The 27,224-nt window shown below is 34.7% G+C and overlaps 1 protein-coding gene and 1 pseudogene across 4 annotated transcripts in view; both read left to right on the plus strand.

Moving 5' to 3' along the window:
• Positions 1-27,224, plus strand: part of HPSE2 (heparanase 2 (inactive)) — a 629,145-nt gene that overhangs the window by 357,880 nt on the left and 244,041 nt on the right. For all 4 annotated transcript variants that reach the window (XR_012020748.1, XM_072805744.1, XM_072805743.1 and 1 more), the window contains one exon: positions 19,845-20,018. Coding sequence is in view for 3 of the 4 variants with exons in the window: in XM_072805744.1 (XP_072661845.1) it covers positions 19,845-20,018 (174 nt within the window). In the remaining variant the exon portion in view is untranslated. The remainder of the gene's footprint in view (positions 1-19,844; positions 20,019-27,224) is intronic.
• LOC140620490 (ATP synthase subunit O, mitochondrial pseudogene) lies at positions 1,411-2,187 on the plus strand (annotated as a pseudogene).

Here is a 27,224-nt window from a genome sequence, read left to right on the forward strand (position 1 = left end):
TTTCTGCCACTACCTATCTTAGCCCCTCTCCAAAAGTTACCTTTTTCATTAAAATAACCATATTAAAACTTTTTTATTTTTAGCATTTTAAAAAAGATTTTAGTTATTTATTCATGAGAGACACACACAGAAAGGCAGAGACATAGGCAGAGGAAGAAGCAGGCTCCCTGCAGGGATCCCGATGTGGGACTCAATCCCAAAACCCTGGGATCTTGACCTGAGCCAAAGGGAGACACTCAGCCACTAAGCCACCCAGGTGCCCATTTTTAGTAATTTTATTAGGAAAAAACAAACTAAATAAAAGGTGTATAGAGAATAATGAAATAAATACCATCTACTCACCAATAATTAACTTTATTAAGGCTAATAAGTCTTTACATATGGATATATTTACTTCAGATCTTTTTTTTTTAAGACAACATCTCAGATATAGTTAAAACCACTTGAGTGTTCCTTTCCAACCCCACTGCCCTCCATCTCAACACATAGGTAACCACCAAGCAGTGAATTTTTTACTTACATTGGTCCTCACTTCTATTTTACTTATACTATATACATAATACACACAGATGTATATATACAATATGCTGTATATATACATACAATGTACTTCTATAATGAATATATGATATTATTTGTATATTTTGACAACATATATCATTCTGCAACTATTTTTATTCTGCTTAGTTTTTGAGATCTCTTCTAATACATATAGCTCTAGTTCATTATCTTTAAATTACTTCTCAGTTCTCATTGATGGACATTTAAGTTGTTTCTTATTATTACTGCAAACAACATAGCATTCAGTCTTTCACCAATAAGTATAACATTTGCAGAGGATTTTATTAAGCCACTCATGTTGAGGTAGGAATGACAAAAAGCTGTAGATACTTAGTGTATACAACTAGATGTATTTAGAGATTAGATACCCATGAAACCATCATCACTATCAATGTCATGATCTCATTTATTAATTATCTCAAAAAGTTTTCTCCACCCCCTTGTTTTCTTTTGGGGGTTGTTTATTTGTCTTTCAGTGGTAAGAGCACTTAACCTAAGATCCCCCCTCTTAGCAAAATTTTAAGGATACAGTGTTGATAATATGTGGCTCTATGTCATACAGTAGATCTCCAGAATTTATTTATTTTGCATAACTGAAACTTTGTACTCTTTGACCAACACTTCCCTACTTATCTCCCCTTAAAGCCTCTGGCAACATCATTACACCTCTCTGTTTCTGTTCAACTATTTTAGATTGCAAATGAAATAATGTAGTATTTGTCTTTCTGTTCCTGGTCTATTTCATTTAGCATAATGTCCTCCAGATTCATCTATTCTAGCAACCTAAATATCCATCAATGGTTAATGGGCTAAAGAAAATGTATATGGATCTACAGCTACCCAGGGAAGATGGCCACTCCAGTAGTTTCTGGGCTCTCCCAGCAGGTGTGTTTCCTTAGTGCATCTGTGGTCAGGGTGTTTGCCAAGCACATGAGACCACTTCTTCAGGTATATGGTATTGAAAGTTGCTATGCCACAGCTCTTTCTGCTGCATCTAAACAGAATAAACTGGAACAAGTAGAAAAGGAATTGCTGAGAGTAGCACAAATATTGAAGGAACCCAAAATGGCTGCTTCCATTATGAATCCCTGTGTAAGCAAACAGTGAAAGAGAAAAGACTAAATGACATGACAGCAAAATAGAGGTTCTCTCCCCTCATGTCCAGCCTGATCAGTTTTCTTGCTGAAAATTATTGCTTGAACAATATCCCTGGAGTCATTTCTGCCTTTCAACCATGATGATCATGCACCATGGAGAAGTCCCTTGCACAGTTTCCACTGTATCATCTTTATTTTTTTTTGAGATTTTATTTATTTATTCATGAGAGACACACAAAGGCAGAGACATAGGCAGAGGGAGAAGCAGGCTCCCTGCAGGAAGCCTGATACAGGACTTGATCCCAGGACCCCGGGATCATGACCTGAGCCGAAGGCAGACACTCAACCACTGAGCCACCCAGGTGCCCCCTCTATCTCCTTTAGATGAAGCCACTCTTTCTGAAATAAAAACAGTCCTGAAGAGCTGTCAAGCATAGTGGCAAAGATTGTCCATATTGGAGAAAAATATACTGATACTATGAAAACCCAGATTCAGAAGCTGATCAGGGCTTTGTGGGAAATTTTCTGAAAGTGCTGATTTTCTGTCAGTGAAAATTCCTAAACTTGGAGCAATGATAAAATGCTTCCTGAACGATAAAAAAAGAAAATGTGTTGTATACATACAGTGGAATATTATTCAGCCTTACAATGGCAGAATTTTCTTCTTTTTAAAGGCTGAATAATATTCCATTATATTTATATACCACATATGCTTTGTCCATTTAGCTGTTGATGGATTTTTAGGTTTGTTTACAGATCTAGGCTATTATGCAAAATGCTGCAATAAAGGTGGGAGTACAAATATCTCTTTAAGACAAAGATTTCAATTCCTTTGGCTATATATTCAAAAGTGAGATTATTAAATCAAATGATAATTCTATTTTTAATTTTAAAGGAACCTCCATATTGTTTTCTGTCGTGGCTACACCAATTTACATTCCTACCAACAGTCACAAGGGTTCCCTTTTCTCCACATCCTCACCAACATTACTCCTTTGTTTTTTGAATAATAATTATCCTAACAGGTGTGAGGTGATAGCTCATTGTGGTTTTGATTTGCATTTCCCTGATGACTAGTGATGTTGCACACCTTTTCATATACCGGTTGGCCATTTGTTTGTTTTCTTTGGAGAAATGTGTATTCAGGTCGTCCTTTGCCCATTTTTAAATTGACTTACTTGTGGGGTTTTTTTCCTATTGAGTTGTAAGATTGCCTTATATATATTGGATATTAACTTCTTATAAGATATATGATCTGAAAATATTTTTTCCATTGCAGGTTGTCTTTTCATTTTGTTAATTGTTTCCTTTGCTATGTGGAACCTTTTTAGTTTGAGATAATCTCATTTGTCTAGTTTTGCTTTTGACATTTCCAGGAAATCATTGCCCAGTCCAATATCTAGAAACATTTTTCCTATGCTTTTTTCTAAGAGTTTTATGGTTTCAGGTTTGTCATTTAAATATTTAATTCATTTTATTTGAGTTTTGTATAAAGTGTGAGATAAAAGTCCAGTTTCATTCTTTTGTATATGGATATCCAATTTTCCCAACACAATTTATTGAATAGATGATCTTTTCCCCATTGTATATTCTTGGCACCTTTTTTTAAAAAAAAGATTTTATTTATTTAGAGAGAGAGCATAAGTGGACAGAGGGAGAGGTCTCTATCCCAGGACCCTAGATCATGACCTTAGCAGAAGGCAGACACAACTGACTGAGTCACCAGGCACCACTCTTGGCACCCTAGTTGAAGATCAGTTGACTGTATGTTTATGGCCCTGTTTCTGGGTTGTCTATTCTGTTCTACTGGTCTGTCTGCTTTTATACCAGTACATAGTGTTTTACTATAGCTTTGTAATGTGTTTTGAAATCAGAAAGTGTGATACTGGGATCCCTGGGTGGTGCAGCGGTTTAGCGCCTGCCCTTGGCCCAGGGCGCGATCCTGGAGACCCGGGATCGAATCCCACGTCGGGCTCCCGGTGCATGGAGCCTGCTTCTCCCTCTGCCTGTGTCTCTGCCTCTCTCTCTCTCTCTCTCTCTCTCTCTCTCTGTGATTATCATAAAAAAAAATTTAAAAAAAGAAAGTGTGATACTTCTACCTTTATTCTTTCCCAAAACTGCTTTGACTATTTGAAGTCTTTTGTGCTTTCAAATGTACTTTAGGATTGTTTTTATATTTCTGTAAAAAAATTCCACTGGAATTTGGATAGAGATTGCATTGAATCTATAGATCATTTGGGGGAGTATGAACATTTTAACAATATTAATTCTTCTGGCCCAAGAACACAGAATGTCCTATTTATTTGTATCTTTTAACATTTATATCATCCTTGTTTTGCAGTTTTCAGTGCACAAGTCTTTTACCTGGTTAAATTTATTCCTAAGTATCTTATTGTTTTTGATGCTAATGTAAATGGAATTGTTTTCTTAATTTCTGTTTTGAGTAAGTTGTAAATGTACAGATATATAATTGAGTTTTGTGTGTTGATTTTGCATTCTGAGACTTTACTAAATTTTTTATTAGTTGTAACTTTTTGTGTGTGGAGAATTTAGGATTTCTACATTTAAGATCATGCCATCTGCAAACACAGACAATTTTACTTTCTAATTTAGATGCTTTTTTTCTTGCCTAATTACTCTGACTAGGAAAAAGCCTATAGTTAATATCATATTCCACAGTGAAAAGTTGAATAGTAAAAAGCTTCAGCCCCTTCCAAGAGTTGGAAATTTTTTGTAGATACCCTTTATCAAGTAAAGGAAGATTCTTCTCTTCATAGTTTTCTAAGAGTTTTTATCATAAATGGAGGTTGAATTCATTAAAAGCTTTATCTGTATCTATTGAAATGAATGCAATTTTTCTTCTTTAGTTTGTTGATTTGGTGAATTACATTGATTGAATTTTGAATGTTGAATCAGGTTTCCATTACTGGGATAAACTTACTTGATCATGTTATTCTTTTATATATTTATATTTCGGGATTAAATTTGTTAATATTTTCTTGGGAAGTTTAAGGATATTTCTTAAGGGACATTAGCATGTTTTTTTTTTTAATTTCTTGTAATTGCTGTTTCATTTTGGCATCAGGGTAATGCTCGTCTACTAAAATGAGTTGAGAACTGTTCTCTTCTATTTTCCCGTAGATATAGTGTTGAGATGGTATTATTTTTTCCTTAGTGTTCATTGATACAGAATTGGCTTCACTGGTGAGAATTTTTTGGGCCTGTTTTATTTTTTGGAAAGTCTTGAACTATGAATTCAATTTCTTTAGATGTATGCCTATTCCTATAATCTACTTTATCTGATAGAATTTTGGTAATTTCTGTCTTTCAAAGCATAGTTCTACTTTATGTAAATTCTTAAATTTATGGACACAAAGTTGTTCATAATATTTTATTCTCCTTTTAATGTTTATATGGTTTATATTAACTCCTCTCTTTTAATATTGGTAATTTGTGTCTTTCCCCATAGTTTCTTGGTCTGTTTGTGAGTTTTGTCAATTTTATTGATTTTTTTCAAAGAACTAACTTTTGGTTTGATTTTATTCAATTTTACTCATTTTTATTCTTTTTTAAAAATAATCTGGGTCCTTTATTCTAGGTGTTTATTCTGAATCTTTTTAATTTTTATAAATTTATTTTTTATTGGTGTTCAATTTGCCAACATATAGAATAACACCCAGTGCTCATCCCATCAAGTGCCCCCCTCAGATGGAGCTGGAGGGTATTATGCTGAGTGAAATAAGTCAATCGGAGAAGGACAAACATTTTATGGTCTCATTCATTTGGGGAATATAAAAAATAGTGAAAGGGAATAAAGGGGAAAGGAGAAAAATGAGTGGGAAATATCAGAAAGGGAGACAGAACATGAGAGACTCCTAACTCTGGGAAACGAACTAGGGGTGGTGGAAGGGGAGGTGGGCGGGGGTTGGGGGTGACTGGGTGATGGGCACTGAGGGGGGCACTTGATAGGATGAGCACTGGGTATTATTCTATATGTTATTCTTTATTATCTTTCTCTTACTCTTAGCTTTGGGTTTCGATTTTCTTTTTGTAGCTTAGAATAATGATATAAAATCTTTCTTTTATGTGAAAGAATTAAAACTAACAATTTCTCTCTAAGCAGTATTTTGTTTGTGTCCCACAAATTTTGATATATTCTATTTTCATTTTTACTCTGCTCAATATATTTATTAATTTCTCCTTGACTTCTTGTTTTACCGAAAAATTATTTACTGTGAGGTATAATTTCCAAATATTTAGAGGCATTTTCCAGATATTTCTATAATTAATTTTCAGGTTTTATTCCCCCATATATTCATGCAATTCTGTGAGACTAGGGTCACCTGAGAGGCAAAGTGATGAGAGAGAAGAAGGTGAAAGACGTACCAAGGAATCCCTCATTATTTGGGCAGTGGGAGCCCATTTAAAAAAATCTTTGCCCAGAAATATGAATCTTTTCTCAGAGCTGTAGGTGCCTGTGTCATCAATGTTACAGCCATAAAATTCCCAACTGGCCAGATCTACTGGTAGGGATGAGAGAGAAAAGAGAAAGAAGGAAAAGGCTGAAAGAAGGTATTTCTCTACACACTAACATGCCGGAGCCTCTTTTCCTGGTTTCATGGCTAGCGGTAATATTTTGAATCTGAGAATTTTTGTTTTCAACACCCATAGCACAGTTCTGCCATTTGGGCCTTCCCTCAGCCAAAGGTAGTAGTTAAAGAAAGAAAATAAGATCGTGAAACTTGCCCTCATTACAGACCATTGCCCATATTTTGAGTTCAGTTTACAGTCTGCTTGCTAATGTTTACTTTTCAGAGTACTTAGGTGGTTGTCTTCTTCTGTCCAGAGATTTTAGTTATTATCAGTGTGAGTGATATGCTGTAATTGGCTTATTTCATCTTGGTTGACACCGATGGAGTCTTAGAAGTCCTGTTTTCATTTTTGGAGGATATTTTCCTTTGGGTAAATGATTCTATGCTGAAAGTTTGCACTCTGAGAAGTTTCATTTTCCATTAACTTGCAGTTTCTATTGAAAAGTGAGCTGTCAGTTTTATTGTTGATATGGTAAAACTAATATGCCTTCACTGTGATTGCTTTTAAGATATTCTCTTGGCTTTGAGTTTTCACAACGTGGCCATGATTTTTCTAGATTTCCTTTGTATTTTTCCTACTCAGAGTTTACTGAGCTTCTTAAATCTCTGAATTGATTTATTATTTATATTTTGGAAAATTATTGGCTATTATTTCTTCAAATATTATTTACCCCATTCTCTTTCTCCACTCATCTAGGACTCAATTACACATATGTTAGAACTTTCATTCATCATCCTACTCCAGAATTGGCAAATGTCAGCATAGAATAAAATGGGTAGCAATCATTAGCTAACATCAGGAGGGATCTCCTCCTATGAGGTGCTTTGCTTTTTACTCTTCAATATTAATTTTAAGATCACTTTGTCAAATTCCATGATAATCTCTGATGGAGCTTTTATTGGATTTACATTATACTCATGTGTTAATATAGGGAGAATTGGCATTTTAAGAAATATCAACACTTCTTATCCCCAAGTAAGGCATAATTTTCTATTACTCAAACCTTTTCATGACAATAAGGTTTTGTAATTTTCTCCATAAGGGTAATATACATTTTTCTTGGGCATGTGCCTTGTTATTTTACAGATCTCTCTATATATATTATAATATATCCATAATATGTTATCATGAATGGTATTTTTTTATGTTTTGTATTTTTCTAATTGGTTATTGCTGATGTGTAAGATTTTCCATCTCAATTTTAGTGACATAATGCTTTTTATATATATTATTATCATGTAAAAATACTTTAACACTATTCCTTTTTCTTTGCTAAAATTATTGTTATATGCCTTTTCTTCATTTTTTTCTTTCTCTTCCTTTTCTCTCATCAAACTTGCTAAAGATTTTACCTTTTTTTACTATTTTACTAGTTTTTCAAAGAATTACCTTATGGTATTGTGGGATTTTCTACTATTTTTTAATCTTCCAATATCTTCCAATATTTAATCTCTCTGTGATCAAATAATATGCTCATACATCCTTTTATTTAGTTAGTTATGCTATCAAAAGTATTCAAATATTGAAAAGCAATAAAGACGATCTACGGAATTATTGCATAAAATTCTTTTATTGCTGGGACAAGTTCTATACTAGATTGACATTTTCTACTTTGATATTCTAATGTCACAACTCCTGAGCCACTCAAAGAACTTCCCTATAATCAAGGTCAAACAATCTTTCTTTCCTTTGTACTCCTTTAACTCCTTTAAGATCATATCCATTTTAGATTATTTCATATTTGGACATAAGTTTCTTATTCAGCTTTTTTGTTCCCAGTTTTTAAATTGCCCCTTTTCCCTTACAAAATGTGTCTTTGTCACATCTACACATTTTTTCTATTCCTCTCATTCAATGTAAACTCATCCCCTTCTAAGTCTTCTGTGTAAGTCTCATTCTTGGGCTTTTCATTATTACACTCTGAATTTATCTACTGCCTCTGAATCTCATGCCTTCTTTTCTTGTTTGACTGAATTGCACCCTTAAGTAATTCCTCTAAGGAAGTGTGTGGAAGTTACATTTTCTGAGTCCTCGTGTGAGGAGTCCTTTTTAATATGAAGACATCTAATGAACTGTCCACATAAGACCAGTTACACTTTTGCTATTCACTGATTAAGAAAATCAATGAGAATGGGAAGTTTATGTGAATCCAGTAATGCCTTTTAAAATAATTTTAATGCAACCCCTATCAAAATACCATGGACTTTCTTCAGAGAGTTGGAACAAATTATTTTAAGATTTGTGTGGAATCAGAAAAGACCCCGAATAGCCAGGGGAATTTTAAAAAAGAAAACCATAGCTGGGGGCATCATAATGCCAGATTTCAGGTTGTACTACAAAGCTGTGGTCATCAAGACAGTGTGGTACTGGCACAAAAACAGACACATAGATCAATGGAACAGAATAGAGAACCCAGAAGTGGACCCTCAACTTTATGGTGAACTAATATTCGGCAAAGGAGGAAAGACTATCCACTGGAAAAAAGACAGTCAATTCAATAAATGGTGCTGGGAAAATTGGACATCCACATGCAGAAGAATGAAACTAGACCATTCTCTTGCACCATACACAAAGATAAACTCAAAACGGATGAAAGATCTAAATGTGAGACAAGATTCCATCAAAATCCTAGAGGAGAACACAGGCAACACCCTTTTTGAACTCGACCACAGTAACTTCTTGCAAGATACGTACACGAAGGCAAAAGAAACAAAAGCAAAAATGAACTATTGGGACTTCATCAAGATAAGAAGCTTTTGCACAGCAAAGGATACAGTCAACAAAACTAAAAGACAACCTACAGAATGGGAGAAGATTTTTGCAAATGACCTATCAGATAAAGGGCTAGTTTCCGAGATCTATAAAGAACTTATTAAACTCAACACCTAAGAAACAAACAATCCAATCATGAAATGGGCAAAAGACATGAACAGAAGTCTCACAGAGGAAGACATAGACATGGCCAACAAGCACATGAGAAAATGCTCCTCATCACTTGCCATCAGGGAAATACAAATCAAAACCACAATGAGATACCACCTCACACCAGTGAGAACGGGGAAAATTAACAAGGCAGGAAACCACAAATGTTGGAGAGGATGTGGAGAAAAGGGAACCCTCTTGCACTGTTGGTGGGAATGTGAACTGGTGCAGCCACTCTGGAAAGCTGTGTGGAGGTTCCTCAAAGAGTTAAAAATAGACCTGCCCTACGACCCAGCAATTGCACTGCTGGGGATTTACCCCAAAGATATAGATGCAATGAAACGCCGGGACACCTACACCCCGATGTTTATAGCAGCAATGTCCATAATAGCCAAACTGTGGAAGGAGCCTCGGTGTCCATTGAAAGGTGAATGGATAAAGAAGATGTGGGATATGTATACAATGGGATATTACTCAGCCATTATAAACGACAAATACCCACCATTTGCTTCGTCGTGGATGGAACTGGAGGGTATTATGCTGAGTGAAATAAGTCAATCGGAGGACAAACATTATATGGTCTCATTCATTTGGGGAATATAAAATATAGTGAAAGGGAATAAAGGGGAAAGGAGAAAAAATGAGTGGGAAATATCAGAAAGGGAGACAGAACATGAAAGACTCCTAATTCTGGGAAACGAACTAAGGGTGGTGGAAGGGGAGGTGGGTGGGGGGTGGGGGTGACTGGATGGCGGGCACTGAGTTGGGCACTTGACGGGATGAGCACTGGGTGTTATTCTGTATGTTGACAAATTTAACACCAATAAAAAATAAATTTATTAAAAAATAAATAAAATAATTTTTATGTTAATCCTAGAAGTATCTATAGCTATTCAAGAAATATCATTACATAAGTGTTTGACATATGTTATTTATTCAGCCTAGAGGTAGAATAATGTCTGGAATTCTGCAGTAAGTTGTCCATATCCCTCAGGTTGGGAACCCAGTATAAGCTAAGAATGGTTTTTATATTTTTAAATAGCTATTTAGAAAAAAAGAAGAATATGTGACAGAGATGATATGTGGCCCACAAAACATAAAATATTTACTATGTGGTCTTCCACAGAAAAAGTGATGTGATTCTTTGCTAAACTTTCATAATATATAAGAATAATCTACATGTTCTTTGTTTCACTACAACAAAAATACTAGGTTGTATTGTTTGCTGTAGTGAGTGGGAAATCTTTTCATTTCAGAATTCATGTGAATCAGAATCATAGAATACTGGGCATTATATACAAAAGAACATAGTTTATTTAGAATATTTAAGCAATAGCACTGAAGACTTAATTATTTTTTTTCACAAAAGCAAACCCTTAAATTATATGATAAATATTATAGATTATTTTCATTTTTTATTCCTTTATTTTAATATAGAGAGATATAGAAAAGAAACTGAGAAAAGGACCATAATTTCTTGCCTATAATCCTTTTTTTGGTAGAAATTCAGACTTGTTCTGTCTCCCTTTCTGATATTTCCCACTCATTTTTTTTCCTCTGGGAAACGAACAAGGGGGGGTGGAAAGGGAGGTGGGCGGGGGGTGGGGGTGACGGTGAAGGGCACTGAGGGGGACACGTGATGGGATGAGCACTGGGTGTCATGCTATATGTTGGCAAATTGAACTCCAATAAATAATAAATAATACATAAATAAATAAATAAGTAAATAAATAAATAAATAAATTCAGACTTGTAGAAACTGAAAAATAAAACTGTCATTTGCTTTTCTTACCTTCACTTCCTGTCCTCCCAAATTATGAGGGTTTTTTAATATTTTATTTATTTATTCATGAGAACAGAGAGAGAGAGAGAGAGAGAGAGAGAGGCAGAAACACAGGCAGAGGGAGATGCAGGCTTGATGGGATGCAGGCTCCCTCCCCATGCAGCCCAAAGTGGGACTGGATCCTGGGTCTCCAAGATCATGCCCTGGGCTGAAGGCGGCGCTAAACCACTGAGCCACCTGGGCTGCCCCAAATTATGAGTTTTAACAGTTTTATTTCCTTGCAAAAAAATGGTTGTTTAAATACCCATTTTGTATATACATATATGATTGTATATAGTTCTGTGTATATGTGTACATGAATATATCACTTAGAAGAGATCATATTATACCATTCTGGTCATTTCTTTTTTCTTTTTCATTTTTTAAAAATGGTAATAAATCTTGATTTTTTTCCATATAAATCTATACAGATCTCCTTTTGTTTTTTTTTTCATGTTTCATATTAAATTATTTTTAGTCTTATAAAAGCATTCATCAAATTTTGTGAAATCACAATTCATGTGTAGTTCATACAGATCTCCTACATTCTTTATCCAACTTCCCCTAATATTAACATTTGATATAACTAGTACAATTATAGAAATAAGGAAATTTAATATTGATATAATACTGTTAACTAACCTATAGGCCTTTTTCAGATTTGGCCAATTTTCCCACCATTGCCCTTTTTCTGTTCTAGAATTCTGTCTAGGACACTACATTGCATTTAGTTGTCATTTCTCTTTCAATCTGTGATCATTCTTTAGTCTTTTGTTTTCTTTCACTTTTGAAGAGTCCAGGCCATATATTTTGTAGAATGTCCCTTAAATTGATTTTGTCTGATGTTTCCTAATGATTGAACTCAGCTTTTACATTTTTTAAGATCTAACTACTGCTAAAGTGATGTTCTACCTGTGTCAGGGCTTCATATCAGGGTTCCTTTTGTCAATATATCTACTAAGGTTAATTTTTTTAAAGATTTAATTTATTTATTCCTGAGAGACACAGAGAGAAACCTAGACATAGACAGAGGGAGAAGCAGGCTCTTAAAAGGGAGCAAAATGTGGGACTCCATCCCTGGACCGGGATCACGCCCTGAGCCAAAGGCAGACATCAACCACTGAGCTACCCAGGCGTCCCTACTAAGGTTAATTTTGATCACAAGGTTAATTAAGATAGTGTCTGTCAGGTTACCCTGTATAGAGTTACTATTTCTATCTTTTTATCTTGAGGGAGATACTTTGAGACAATCCAAATCTTTTTTTTGTCATCGTACTCTAACATACTAATTTTAGCATCCATCAATGGTCCTTGACTGTAGCAATTACTATGAGGTTTTGCCTAATGGCGGTTTTCTATGTCCATTCTTTTACATTTATTAATTGGTATTCTGTGAAGAAGAGCTGTTCTTCCTCTCTCTTTTATTTGTTTAGTCATTATTTATACAAGATGACTCTGGGGTCTTTATTTTTATTCTGAGGGTTATAATCAAATGTCATCATTATTCATTTTGTTGTTCAAATTCTTTTAGCTTTAGCCATCAGGGAGCTTATTCAGGTTAGCTCCTATGTCCTTGTGACATGCCTTCACTTTTTTTTTTATCACTCTCTTAATTTCTGGTACCACAAAATATTCTAAACTTATATCTTGTCTTACTTAGCTCTGGCATCAACCATTTGTTTAAGGATCTCTGGTTCCTTTTATGAGAGACTGGTATTTAGAAACAAAGATCTGGGTCCTAAGAGTGCTCATTGATTCTGTAATGTCATTGCTTTCAGGTTTGTTCAGTGGAGAGGAAATTATAAACATAGATATAGATATAAATAGATCTAGATATCTCACCTGTATATACATTTCTATTTCTGTTTCTATCCATATGTACATATATTAAAAACCATAAATTATATTGATAGCACCAATTCCAATCTAACTCCACATGGTTTATTCATGCCTTCTTTTCCTTATATGGAATCTCTTTCTGTAACATAGATTCTTTATAATTTATTCAACAGTCCCCATTACGTAGGCATTTGGATTATTTTCAGCTACTGGCTATTAAAAAGAGAGGTGCAATGATAATCTTTGTATATCTTGGGGAAATTATGAAAGTATATGTATATATAGGAAAAATGTCTAGTGGTGGACTTGCTTGATCTAAGGGAATGAACACTTAAATTTTGTTAGGTATTTCCAACTATCTTCTAGAAATTTTATTTTCATATTCTAAAATCATTTACTTAAGGGCACATTTCTTAAAAACAATCCTAGCCTCTTTAATAATGTCAATGTCTCTTTTATACTTTCCCTGTCATGATTTATATGGACTTCTGATAGGATCCAGAAGACCCATTATACTCACTGGCATTTAGTTTTCCCTTTAAATGTAGTTAAATTGATTAATACAATAATTAGTCTCTGTCCTACAGTCTTGGAGAGTGTTGTAATTTTTATTCACAGACATTTCCCAAATCTCATTCTCCTTCAATAGCTTCAGTCAAATTATAGACTTTTAAGCTGATTTCTTTATAACCTTGTTAAGATTTCATTGCCCTGACAAAACTGGAGATATTTCTCTTCGTATTAAAATTAGCTCTTAGCTTAAAAGGATATCTTCACTCTTTGTGAAATGGCTGTGTTTTCCTCCCAGGCAATTTTCAAACTGTTCTCTCTTAATAGCTACAATTAAAATGCTCCCCTTTTTATTGGTTGTACTCACTAATTCAAATGGTTCCCCATTAACTGATGGTTTCTCTCTGAATTACAAGAGACAGAATTGGTAGAGTTCACCTCACTTTGCTTTCACTCTCACATTTCTTTCTGGCTTCTGTTAGAAATTTCTCTGTTCTTCCAGCCTCTAGTGGATAGTCTCCTATACCTCCCCGATATTATTCACTCCAAATTGAACACTTAAAGCAATGAGCATATTATGTGAGTGCATTTAAAAGCATGGAGTAATAGACGTAATCTAGAGTGAATTTCCTACAGTGAATAATGATTACTGAGATTGGGTGTTTATGGTACAGCCAGATTATAAGTGGCATTGAATGGGTCTAAATAACACCTGCATGAGTTAGATATTTATTAAGACTTATTGTGTATCAGACACTGAAAAGGATGCTAAAAAGGCAGTCATGGTACCTTCTTTTTGGTAAATGGTCCAGTATAACTTTAGAGGGTGGGGGCAAAGTTGAACAATAACGACATAGCTGGCTTTTGCTGTAATGGAAGCTACTAACTTTTCCTCTCTTTTCTTCTCCTAATCTTCCACACTTCCTTCTTCATTGCCGAGATTATCTGTCTGTTACTCAAGCCAAATACTTCGGAGTTTTCCTTGACCTCCTTTTTCTGCATACTCCACATCTAATCCTCCAGCAAATATTATCAACTCTACCTTTAAAATATCCCAGGAATTCAGCCATTTCAACCATTCTGCTGCTACCACTCTAGTCCAAGCCACTGTTATCCCTTGCCTGAATTATTACCATAAACTCCTAACTACTTTCTGTGCTTTCACTTTTTCCCTCTCCTCCCCCTCTAGTCTCTTTTTAGCTCAATAGCCAGACTGATACTTTTAAAATGTGAATTGGGTCATATTCAAAACCCTCCGGGGTTTTCCTGTCATTTGGGGTAAAAAGCAAAGTCCTTACAGTGGTCTTTAAGGCCCTACACAGTCTGGCCTTTCTACTGCTCTGACCTCATCTCCTGCTGCTTTCCCTTCCATTCGTTCTGGAGTAGCCACACTAGCTTCTTTGCTGTTCTTCACATTCATCAGTCTCATGCCTGTCTCGAGCCTTTGCCTTTAAGTCTACTTGATTTACTCTCTTACTTCTGTAGGGTCTTTGCTTAAATGTTACCTTATCAGTGAGGCTTTTTAAAAATAGCATACCTCTTCCATTGGTTCTACAATCCCCTACCCTGGTTTACCTCCACTACTGAACCCCAGGACAACCACTCTAAGTGTAAATTCCATGGGGCTAGGGCCTGTTTTCTGTTTGATTCATCACTATAATTTTCAAGTATATGATATTACCTGGCCTATAGTTGGTGCTCGGGCAATATTTATCAAATGAATGAATTCTATTAGCAATTTTAGCTACCAGTTCCTTAGATTAATAAAAGTCCTACTTTTTTTGTCTGTTGGTTTATTATTATTTGTCTACTTTGTTTTTATTTACTTTGTTTTAAAAGTGCCAAATCTTGAGGAAACTACGGAAAATAACCATCATTCATATATTAATGTGAATTCATTGATTTTATGTGTTTATAGTATAAGTTTAGATTAGCCTTATTGAAGAAATGGCTTTTTGACAAAACTAGGTGTTGGATCTTGATTTTTCTTAAACCTATCTTTGGTGCTTCTCTAGTAACTTTTTTGTTTATTTTCTTCCTGTTACTGCCACAGAACTTCAACAAATAAGTTGAATGTACCAGAGTCTATTCCTTGCTCTTTACCACTCATTCTTTAAGTCTATACCCTAATCTAAATTTAGTTTCTAACCTCACTGTTTGATTATTTGTAATAACATTTTTTTCTCAGTCCATTTGCTTCTCAATTTCTCACTAACATGTACTGTCATTGACTAGCACGTCCTTGAAACTATCTTCTTTAGGATTCCTTAAGATAACATTTTTGTGTTCTTCTTCTCTGCCCTTTTTCCTGATCTTCATACATAGATATTTCTTAAGGTTTCATCCTCAATCATTGTTTCCTTCAGAAGCCTCAAGAACTTTTGCAGCATCAACTACCAGTACTATATAGATGACTCCCAAGCCTATTCTCTTTTTCATCTCAAGCCCCAGATCCTCATCTTCATCTTCCAGTCAGATAAGTTTGCTTAGAATTCTGTTCATGTAAGATGCCAGGGAACTTGTCTAGGAGACATAGAAGCACTGGCACCCTCTGGTGGAGAGAGTAGAAAGTCATATTTAAGTATCTGCTTGCTTGGATGCAACCTGACAGCAGATATTCCAAGGAAGATTCATTCGTTGAGCATCTACTAAATGCTCTATATTCAAATATATGTAATATTCTAATAAACTATAGAGTACATATGTGAGCTAGCAATAATAATTATTAGACAGATCTTTCTTTGGGTCCTTCAATTTTTTAATAGATCACTTATATGCATCAAAAAAGATTTGGGTTTTAAGAATACTTCAGCATGATTTTAAGGCAGGAAATTATTCTCAGATAGATGTGATGAAGGATAGAATGAGGTAAATAATAATCATTAAGGAACTTAGCATGTTAACTGGAAAAACAAGCCATTCATTCTGGAAAAGTGCCTAAATCAAGAGGTAAATCCCAAGATAAGATAATCCCATAGATGTCACAGAGCACTCAGATGCTAACAAATGATATAAAACCTGTGTTTAGAGAAAGTTGTGATCACTGTAGAGAGATTAATATGCTCAGGAATGACTTCATAAAGAGGCAGGACTTAAATTTATCCTTAAGGAGGTATTTCTCAAACTTCTAGCACTCTAGTTCTCAATTTTTCCCATGTTAACAAACCATCTATATTTTTATTTCTCCATACTTTTTATATATTGACATATTTTGGGGGGTAAATCCCTTTGCCTTGTCTTAAATCATCAAAGCAATGAAATCATAGGTTTGATGTGCTTTTATGTTTGACATATATTTGTTTTTCTAATATACATGAAAACTACAGGAAATATTCATTATTATAAAGATAATTCTAGAAAAAGGTCACTTAAAGGAAATCAGTCTAACTAAAAAGTGTTAGTCATTCATATTCAATTTTGATGCAAAAGTTTGATTTATAAATGACACCTAAATTAAGAAAATAAGTGTAATAGATTATAAGTTGTTATTGCAACTATGAACAATTTCAATGAACAAAACATTATTTAATTGAACATTGAGTATTTTTCTGAGAAAATAATTTAACTTTTGTGGCAGGAGCATAAATATTTAAAGACTTCAAAATAGACCTCTCTTATCTTTTAATATTCAAATTATTTTTTCTTTTCTTCTTTTCTTTTTTTTTAAAGATTTTATCTATTTATTCATAAAGAGCGGTGGAGACACAGGCAGAGGGAGAAGCAGGCTCCCCAAAGGAGACTGATGTGGGTCCAGTCCCAGGACTCTGGGATCATGACCTGAGCCAAAGGCAGATGCCTAATTACTGAGCTACCTAGGTGCCCCTCAAATTGTTTTTGGGCAACCTATTGTGTTATCTTGTGAGTTTTCTCTCATTCAGTTAATTGATTTAATTCTTCTAGATCTTTATTTATTAGTGGATTTGCATGTGGTTTGAGCAACTATCAGATATTGTTTTCATTGATTTCATGAAATCCTGCCTCTTTTGCTCAGACTTGCAACTTGGCTTTCCAATAGATTTGATTAGTGAGGATTTTGCCAAGTAGAAAGAATGCTTAAGTCAGTTCTCAATTCAACAGTGAATATTTTGGTGTTCAGATGACTTGATTTCCTATGCATTCTTTAACTCTAGGAGAACTTTCTCAAATTTTTTATACCAGAGGAACACTTAAAATAATTCTCAAGTTTCAGGGAACCTCTGGATAAAAATATCTAAATCTCATGGTATGTCAGTGAGATCATTTAATTATAGATATTATAATCCAATAATATTTGCCAATGTTCACTTAAATAAACAATTGTAGTTTCTTGAGAATCTGTGCAACCAACTTCTTAGCCTATTCTTTTGTAGGTTCCCTCTTCTCCACAAAGGATACCAACTCCAATGAAGGTTAGTGGTATAGATAGAAGATACTTTAGTTTTCCTTTTTAAAATTTCCTACTTGATTTCTTTATATCTTACCCAAGTAGGGGTAAAAGTCTTACTACAAATTTCTATCATACTATTGAGTATGCAGGGCTATTATGATATGTGATATAGGGTAGGTACAAGGATAGGTTTTTTTCTCCCTATTTAAAACTAAAAATGACTTTTTAGACAACCGTACTTAGAAAAAGAAAAAGAAAGTAGTTTACTTTCTTTCTTGAAATTAATCTTTCTTTCCTTTACATGAATTTGAAAACTTATAGGCAAATATAATATGTTTTTGTTAAATAACTGGTTTAAGCCAAAATGGGATGTAATTGTTCTAAAGGTAAACTTGTTAGACTTACTTAAAGCTTATGAATTTAATTAATGTTCTCAATATGAACATAAATGAACAATGTTGAATAGTAAAGTTAATAAAACTGCATGTCAAAGCAATATAAATAAAATTATAGCCTAAGACACAATTTTATATAAAACTTTGAAAGAAGGCATTTTTCTTAATGAGTGGCATGATCAGGCTTGAAAAAGATAATTGTAAAATTAATATATACATGTATTGGTTTCATGATCACTTTAATAGGCTTATGAATGAGTTTTAATTTTAATTAGTATTTTGGAGCTAAAAATAAATAAGTGTATTCCTTTTTGTTTATTTCTTTAATGTGAAACCTATGCCTTTTGTTGTTGCATAGTTACTAGACTGTGGGCTGAGCGTGAGATAAGTTCCTATGGATTTTATTTTCAACTGAAATTAGACAATTTCTGTTCTTTTCCTTCATGCTTCTTAAAAAAATATTTTCTCATATATATAAGAAGACAAAAATGGCAGCCTCCCTATACTCCACTTCAAAAACTGATAATGGACTCAACCAAATGATTGTGGTTCTGCTTTACAAGACTAAAAGAACAATTGCTAATGGGACATGTTGGTCACTCTGCATCATCTTTTGTAGAACCCCCTCGTGTTCTACAGAACTCCATTTGAGAAACCCTGCTCTACACACTTGGATAATGAATACTAGGCTGATGTGAACCTCTGTACATAATTATTAACCTAATTTTTTTTCAGTCTATTACTTAAGTCATATCATGCATATTTTGTAAAACACTGCCTAAAAGAACAAGATCTGGATATGTTTAAAAGAGGGAAAAGGGCATGTCAAATGAGAATAATTACTAATGGAGCAGGAGATTCTGCAATAAATAGAACTGGGTGACAACAACAAAGAACTCATAGATGACAATAGAAAGGCTTGAAGTTGGGGGGAAATTTGTTTGAATTGTAGAGTTCTTGAACTAAAGAAGAAAACAGTCTAAAAATCCACTAAATTTTGAGAAATGAATGAAACTGATGAAAGAAGTTAGAAAGAAGATGAGTCTGGACAGGCAAGCACAGATATTGTTGTGATAATACATGCAAGTAGAAATGAGAGCCAGAACCAGAATAGTGCCAATAGATATGAAGGAATGGGATGGGTATGAGACACATGATGAGTAGAATTGATGGTGTCAGGGATCAAAATGACAATAAATGTATTTACATTAATGGTGTTTCCATTCTCAGAAATACTAGAAATGTAGAATCAGGTGAATTTTTTTTTTTGAAGTGCTGCTAGGGTGAGCTATTTTCCAATGCCTACCAGCCAATCATTTGTCTCGGACTCGCCTCCCAACACTATTCTTATCATTTCATAAAGCAATACAGACCCAGCAGTGTCAGATCCTCAGACTTTTCAAGAGGAGCTAGAAACTAGCTACTTTGTGATACCTTCCCATTTTTAAATTAGCAATTACATTTTTTTGTTGTCGTTAACAAATAAAACATACTATGGACTAGACTTGGTTGCTAATTTGCAACCTGTGTCTAGAATTCTATGTGCTGCTGTCTAAAATCACTTCAAAATGCACACTGAACCAAGAGGTAATATAATCCTTTTGAAGCCTCTCTGCATAATTCCTAGCAGGAATTAATTAGCAGGAAGCTTGTAGAAAGGCTTTTTTGTAGTGGCTAATACTTTCCTTTTGTTGAAATGTTGATTTTAAAGTTACAAGCCTTTTTCTGCTTCTTCCCAGCCAGGTCTCTAGACAAACTTTATAACTTTGCTGACTGTTCTGGACTCCACCTGATATTTGCTCTAAATGCACTGCGTCGGAATCCCAACAACTCCTGGAACAGTTCTAGTGCCCTGAGTCTGTTGAAGTACAGTGCCAGCAAAAAGTACAACATTTCTTGGGAACTGGGTAATGGTAAGTAAGGATGTTATTTCCTCTGAATTGACAATATTAAAAATAAATTGGCCTGGGATATAGCCTCAGTCAGACCATCTGTAGTGTACTGGCCCAGAAAACACTTGGGAAGTTTGGCCACTGAATTGACCTTCTAAATAAGAAAAGACCACATAGTGAAGTACAGTGGATTTAGTGAATCTACACCTGATTCTTGGAACTGTGGATATAATTTGCTGTGTTGTTTCACTTCATATTAAGGATGACATAAGAATCATTTAAAAGAATACTATTGGCCAAAGGATCTGAATAGATATTTCTCCAAAGAAAAATTCTAAGAGGCCAAAAAAAACACATAAAAAGATGCTCAACATCATTAGCCACCAGGGAAAAGCAAATCAAAACCACAATAAGATAGTACTTCACATCCACTAGGATACCCATAATAAAAAAAGGATAATCACAACTATTGGCAGAGATGTGGAGAAATTGGCACCCTCATACACTGCTGGTGGGAATGTAATATGGTGCAGCCACTTTGGAAGACAGTCTGTGAGTTCCTCAAAAAGTTAAGCATAGAGTTGCTATATGACCTAATAATTCCACTCCCAGGTATATATTTAAGAGAAATGAAATATATGTCCACAGAAAAACTTATATACAATATTCTCAGTAGCATTATCCATAATAGCCAAAAAGTGGAAACAACCCAAATGTCCATCAACTGATAAATGGATAGGGATGCCTGGGTGGCTGAGGGGTTGAGCATCTGCCTTCAGCTTGGGGAGTGGTCCTGGAGTCCTAGATCGAGTCCCACCTCAGGCTCCCCATGGGAGCTTGTTTCTCCCTCTGCCTATGTCTCTGCCTCTCCCTCTGTGTCTCTCATGAATAAGTAAATAAAATCTTTTTTTAAAAAACCTAATGAATGGATAAATAAAATGTGGTATAGTCACATGTTGGAATATTATTTGGCCATAAAAATGAAATGAAGCACTGACACACATACTACAACATGGATGAACCTTGAGAAGATTATGTTAAATGAAAAAACCCAGTCACCTATGTCCAAAATAGGTAAATCTCAAGAGACAGTAGATTAATGATGGCCTAGGGCTGGGAGTGGCAGAGATGAGAGGGAACTGCTAAAGGGCCTGAAATTTCTTTTGAGGGTGATAAAAATGTTCTAGAATTTGTTGTGCTGATGATTGCACAACTGTGTAAATATATTTAAAACCATTGGATTAGACATTAATTTGGTGTATTGTATAGATATGAACATCTGGATTATTTCTTTTTTGGGCTTTGATAAATAATGCTGCTATAAAGATTCACATATAAGTCTTTGTGTGGATATGTGTTTTTATTTCTCCTAGGAAGATACTTGGGAAGGGAGTAGATTTGCTAATTCATATAGTAAGTTTATGTTTATTTTTTGACAACTGCAAAACTATTTTCCTAAGTAGCTGTACCATTTTAAATTTTCACTAGCAATGTATAGGGGTTCTAGTTTTTCTACATCTTTGGAAACACTTGTTAATGGCTGTCTGATTATAACCATTCCAGTGAGTTTGAAGGAATATCTTAATATGGCTTTAATTAGTACTTCCATAATGACAAATTGTGTCGAGGGTCTTTTCATGTGCTTATCAGCCATTCTTACATCTTATTTGGTTAAATGTCTAGTCAAATCTTCTGCCCTTTTAATTGAATTACTTTATTATCAAGTTGTAAACGTTTTAAATATACTCTGGATATCAGTTCTTTTTCAAATATATGATTTGCATATATTTTCCCCAGTCTATAACTTTTCTTTGTACTTTCTTTATGGCATTTTTTGAAGTCCAGAAGCTTTGAAAATTGATAAAGTTCAATTTATCAGCTTTTCAGTTTATGGATCATACTTTTTGGTATCATTTCTTTGCCTAACCGCAAACTATGCAATTTTTTTCTATATTTTCTATATTTTTCTAAAAGTTTTATAGTTTTTGTTCTTACATTTGGGTATAAGATCCATTACAAGTTAATTTTTGTGTATGTTATGAAGCTAGAGTCTAAATTCATCTTTTTGCATATGGATATCAAGTTTTTGCAGCCCTACTTAAAAGATTATCCTTTCCTATTAGATCCTCTTAACACTTTTGTAAAAAAAAAAAAATGATAATGGATTTATTTCTGGACTCCTAATTCTGTTCCACTGATCAGTATATCTGTCCTTGTACTAGGATTCCATTGTCTTGATTACAATAGCTTTGTAATAAGTTTTGAATTTGGGAAGTATGAATCCTTCAACTTTTTTCTTTTTTAAAATTGTATTTGTTATCAGAGGTGTTTGCATCCCCACACAAATTTAAAGGTCACTTTTTAAATTTCCTCAACAAAACCTGATGGAATTTTAATAGAGATAGCATTAAATCTATAGATCATTTTGGGGAGAATTGCCAGCTTAACAATATTGAGTCTTCTTGTCTGTAAACATACAATATCTCCCCATTTATTCAATTTTTAATTTCAGCAATGTTTTGTAGTTTAGTGTACAAATTTTGCACTTATTTTGTCAAATTGAATCTTGAGTATTTTTTTCTTTTTCATGCAACTGTGAATGGAATTATTTTCTTAATTTTATTTACGACTTGTACACTGCTGGTATTTAGAAATATGAATGATTTTATATATTGATCTTTTATCCTCCAACCTTGCTGAACATTTTTAGATCTTGTGTTTTCCTCCTGCACATGTGTGTGAGTTGTTTAGGATTTTCTATATACAGGATATGTTGTCTGAGAATAAAGAGAGTTTAATTGCTTTCTATCCAATTTGGATGCTTTTTATTTCTTTCCTTGCCTGACTACACTGGCTAGAACCTCTAATACAAGTGCTGAAGATAAGTGGCGAGAGTACACATTCCTGCTTGATCACTGTCTTAGGAGGAAAACATTAAATATTTCACCATTAAGTATGATGTTTTACCATTAAGCATTCAGTATTTCATCATCAAGTATGTAGGTTTTTCTAAGATACTATTTATCAAATTGAGGAATTTCCCTTCTATTCATAGTTGTTGAGAATATTTATCAGGAGTGAATGTTAGATTTTGTCAAATGCCTCTTTTTGCACTTATTGAGATGATAATGTGTTTTTGGTCATCATTTAATATTATATTTTACATTAGTTAGGTTTTTGATATTAAATCAGTCTTGCATTCCTGGTATATATCCCACTTAGCTGTTGTAATGTAATGCTTCTGAAACATTGCTGGATTCAGTTTGTAACTATTTTGTTGGGGATTTTTAAATCTATATTTATGAGGAATATTCATCTGTAATTTTCTTTTCTTGTGATATCTTTGTCTGACCTTGGGATCAGGGGAATATTACCCTGGTAAAATGAGTTGAGAAGTGTTTCCTCTTCCTCCATTTTCTGGAAGAGTTTATGAAGGATTGGTATTATTTCTTCCTCACATATTTGGTAGAATTCACCAGTTAATCCATCTAGATCTGTGCTTTCTTTGTGGAAATATTTTTAATGACCAATTCAATGTCTTTTGTTGTTATGGGCCAATGCAAATTTTCTATTTCTTTTTTAGTTGGTTTTAGTCATTTATATTTTTCTTGAAAATCTTTCATTTTATCTAAATTGTCTAAATTAATGGCATAAAGTTGTTCATAGTCCCTTATCCTCTTAGTTACTGTGAGGTCTTAGCTACTTCCTCTTACTTACTTCCATGTCTTAGTGGTGTTCCTTCTTTCATTTCTAATTTTGGTAATCTGTGACTTTTCTCTCTTGTTTTTTGGTCAGTCTAGCTAATGGTATGTCAGGGTTTTGTTTTTGTTTTTTTTTAAGATTTTATTTATTTATTTGAGAGAGAGTGTGGGCACGCACGTGTGAAACAGAGAACAGGAAAGAGAGAGAGAGAGAGAGAATGAGAGAGAATGAGTGAGGGAGAGAGAGGGAGAAGCAGATTCCAGGCTAAGCAGGAAGCCTTTTTTTTTTTTTAATTTTTTTTATTTATTTATGATAGTCACAGAGAGAGAGAGAGAGAGGCAGAGACACAGTCAGAGGGAGAAGCAGGCTCCATGCACCGAGAGCCCGATGTGGGATTCGATCCCGGGTCTCCAGGATCGCGCCCTGGGCCAAAGGCAGGCGCCAAACCGCTGCGCCACCCAGGGATCCCCTTAAGCAGGAAGCCTTACTTGGGCCTGTATCCAGGACCCTGGGATTGTGACCTGAGCTGAAAGCAGATGGTAACTGACTGAGCCACCCAGGGGCCCCCTGGTATGTCAGTTTTGTTGATCTTTTCAAAGAACCAACTTTTGCTTTTAAGATTTTCTCTATTTTTTTTTTATGTCATTGATTTCCACTCAAATTTTTTTAAAATTTTTTATTGGTGTTCAATTTACTAACGTACAGAATAACCCCCAGTGCCCGTCACCCATTCACTCCCACCCCCCGCCCTCCTCCCCTTCTACCACCCCTAGTTCGTTTCCCAGAGTTAGCAGTCTTTACGTTCTGTCTCCCTTTCTGATATTTCCCACACATTTCTTCTCCCTTCCCTTATATTCCCTTTCACTATTATTTATATTCCCCAAATGAATGAGAACATATAATGTTTGTCCTTCTCTGACTGACTTACTTCACTCAGCATAATACCCTCCAGTTCCATCCACGTTGAAGCAAATGGTGGGTATTTGTCATTTCTAATAGCTGAGTAATATTCCACTGTATACATAAACCACATCTTCTTTATCCATTCATCTTTCGTTGGACACCGAGGCTCCTTCCACAGCTTGGCTATCGTGGCCATTGCTGCTATAAACATCAGGGTGCAGGTGTCCCGGCGTTTCACTGCATCTGTATCTTTGGGGTAAATCCCCAATAGTGCAATTGCTGGGTCGTAGGGCAGGTCTATTTTTAACTCTTTGAGGAACCTCCACACAGCTTTCCAGAGTGGCTGCACCAGTTCACATTCCCACCAACAGTGTAAGAGGGTTCCCTTTTCTCCGCATCCCCTCCAACATTTGTTGTTTCCTGCCTTGTTAATTTGCCCCATTCTCACTGGTGTGAGGTGGTATCTCATTGTGGTTTTGATTTGTATTTCCCTGATGGCAAGTGATGCAGAGCATTTTCTCATATGCATGTTGGACATGTCTATGTCTTCCTCTGTGAGATTTCTCTTCATGTCTTTTGCCCATTTCATGATTGGATTGTTTGTTTCTTTGGTGTTGAGTTTAATAAGTTCTTTTTTTTTTTTTTTTAATTTATTTTTTATTGGTGTTCAATCTACCAACATACAGAATAACACCCAGTGCCCGTCACCCATTCACTCCCACCCCCCGCCCTCCTCCCCTTCCACCACCCCTAGTTCATTTCCCAGAGTTAGCAGTCTTTACGTTCTGTCTCCCTTTCTGATATTTCCCACACATTTCTTCTCCCTTCCCTTATATTCCCTTTCACTATTATTTATATTCCCCAAATGAATGAGAACTCTTTATAGATCTTGGAAACTAGCCCTTTATCTGATAGGTCATTTGCAAATATCTTCTCCCATTCTGTAGGTTGTCTTTTAGTTTTGTTGACTGTATCCTTTGCTGTGCAAAAGCTTCTTATCTTGATGAAGTCCCAATAGTTCATTTTTGCTTTTGTTTCTTTTGCCTTCGTGGATGTATCTTGCAAGAAGTTACTGTGGCCGAGTTCAAAAAGGGTGTTGCCTGTGTTCTTCTCTAGGATTTTTATGGAATCTTGTCTCACATTTAGATCTTTCATCCATTTTGAGTTTATCTTTGTGTATGGTGTGGTCAAATTATTTTAAGATTTGTGTGAAATCAGAAAAGACCCCGAATAGCCAGGGGAATTTTAAAAAAGAAAACCATATCTGGGGGCATCACAATGCCAGATTTCAGGTTGTACTACAAAGCTGTGGTAATCAAGACAGTGTGGTACTGGCACAAAAACAGACACATAGATCAGTGGAACAGAATAGAGAATCCAGAAGTGGACCCTGAACTTTATGGTCAACTAATATTCGATAAAGGAGGAAAGACTATCCATTGGAAGAAAGACAGTCTCTTCAATAAATGGTGCTGGGAAAATTGGACATCCACATGCAGAAGAATGAAACTAGACCACTCTCTTTCACCATACACAAAGATAAACTCAAATTTTTATTATTTTATTCCTTCTTGCTTTGGGTTTTCTCTTCTTTCTCTGCTTTCTTAAGATAGAAACTTAGATAATTAATTTGAAATCTTTCTTTCCTAATATAGGAGTCTTTTTTCCTCCTAAACAACAAAAATATATTTTCTCATTGTTCTGGAAACCTAGGATCTTAAAGCCTAGGATCTAGGAATTAGCAGATCTGGTTTTCTTCTGAGGCTTCTCTTCTTGGTTTGCAGATGGCCAACTTCTCACTATTTTCTCACATGACCTTCTCTCTGCGCATCCCTAGTGTCTCTACATTTTTTTAACACATTTTTGGGGAGAGTTTTAGGTTTATAGCAAAATTGAAAGAAAGTATATATTTCTCATATATTCCCTTGTTTTCCCTAGAGTGTCAAATGGTTGGAATTATACAGTATGTAGCCTTTCACATTGGCTTCTTTCACTTAATGTTATGCACTTAAAGTTCTTCCATGTCTTTTCATGGCTTGTTACCTCTTTTTTTTTTTAGTGCTGAATAATATTCCATCGTGTAGATGTACCAGAGTTCAAAAATCCATTCACCCACAGAAGGACATCTTCATTCTTTCAAGTCACAACAATCATTAATATAGCTGCTATAAATTCACTTGTAAACAAAAGTGAAGACATAAAATTTCAACTCCTTTGAGTAAATAAGAGGGAGCATGATTGCTGCATTATATAGTAAGGATATGTTTTATTTTATAAGAAACCACCAAACTCTTCCAAAGTGACCATATAATTTTTCTTTCCTGTTGCTCTACATTCTACTTAGTTTTTGGTGCTGTCAGTGATAACAAATTTTGGCTGTTCTAATAGGCATGTAGTGGTATTTAGTTGTTTTAATTTACATTTCCCTGATGATGTATGTGGAACATCTTTTCTAAATTTTTTCATCTTTTCATATTTTTATTTGTTACCTGTATATATCTCCTTTGGTGAGGTGTCTTTTGAAGTCTTTGTCCCATTTTTAAATCAGGTTGTTTCTTTACTACTAAATTTTAAGATTTCTTTGTATACTTTTTTCTTTGTATATTTTGGATAACAGTCCTT

The sequence above is a fragment of the Canis lupus genome, chromosome 29 (assembly GCF_048164855.1).
Source record: "Canis lupus baileyi chromosome 29, mCanLup2.hap1, whole genome shotgun sequence".
NCBI classification, from domain to species: Eukaryota; Metazoa; Chordata; class Mammalia; order Carnivora; family Canidae; genus Canis; species Canis lupus.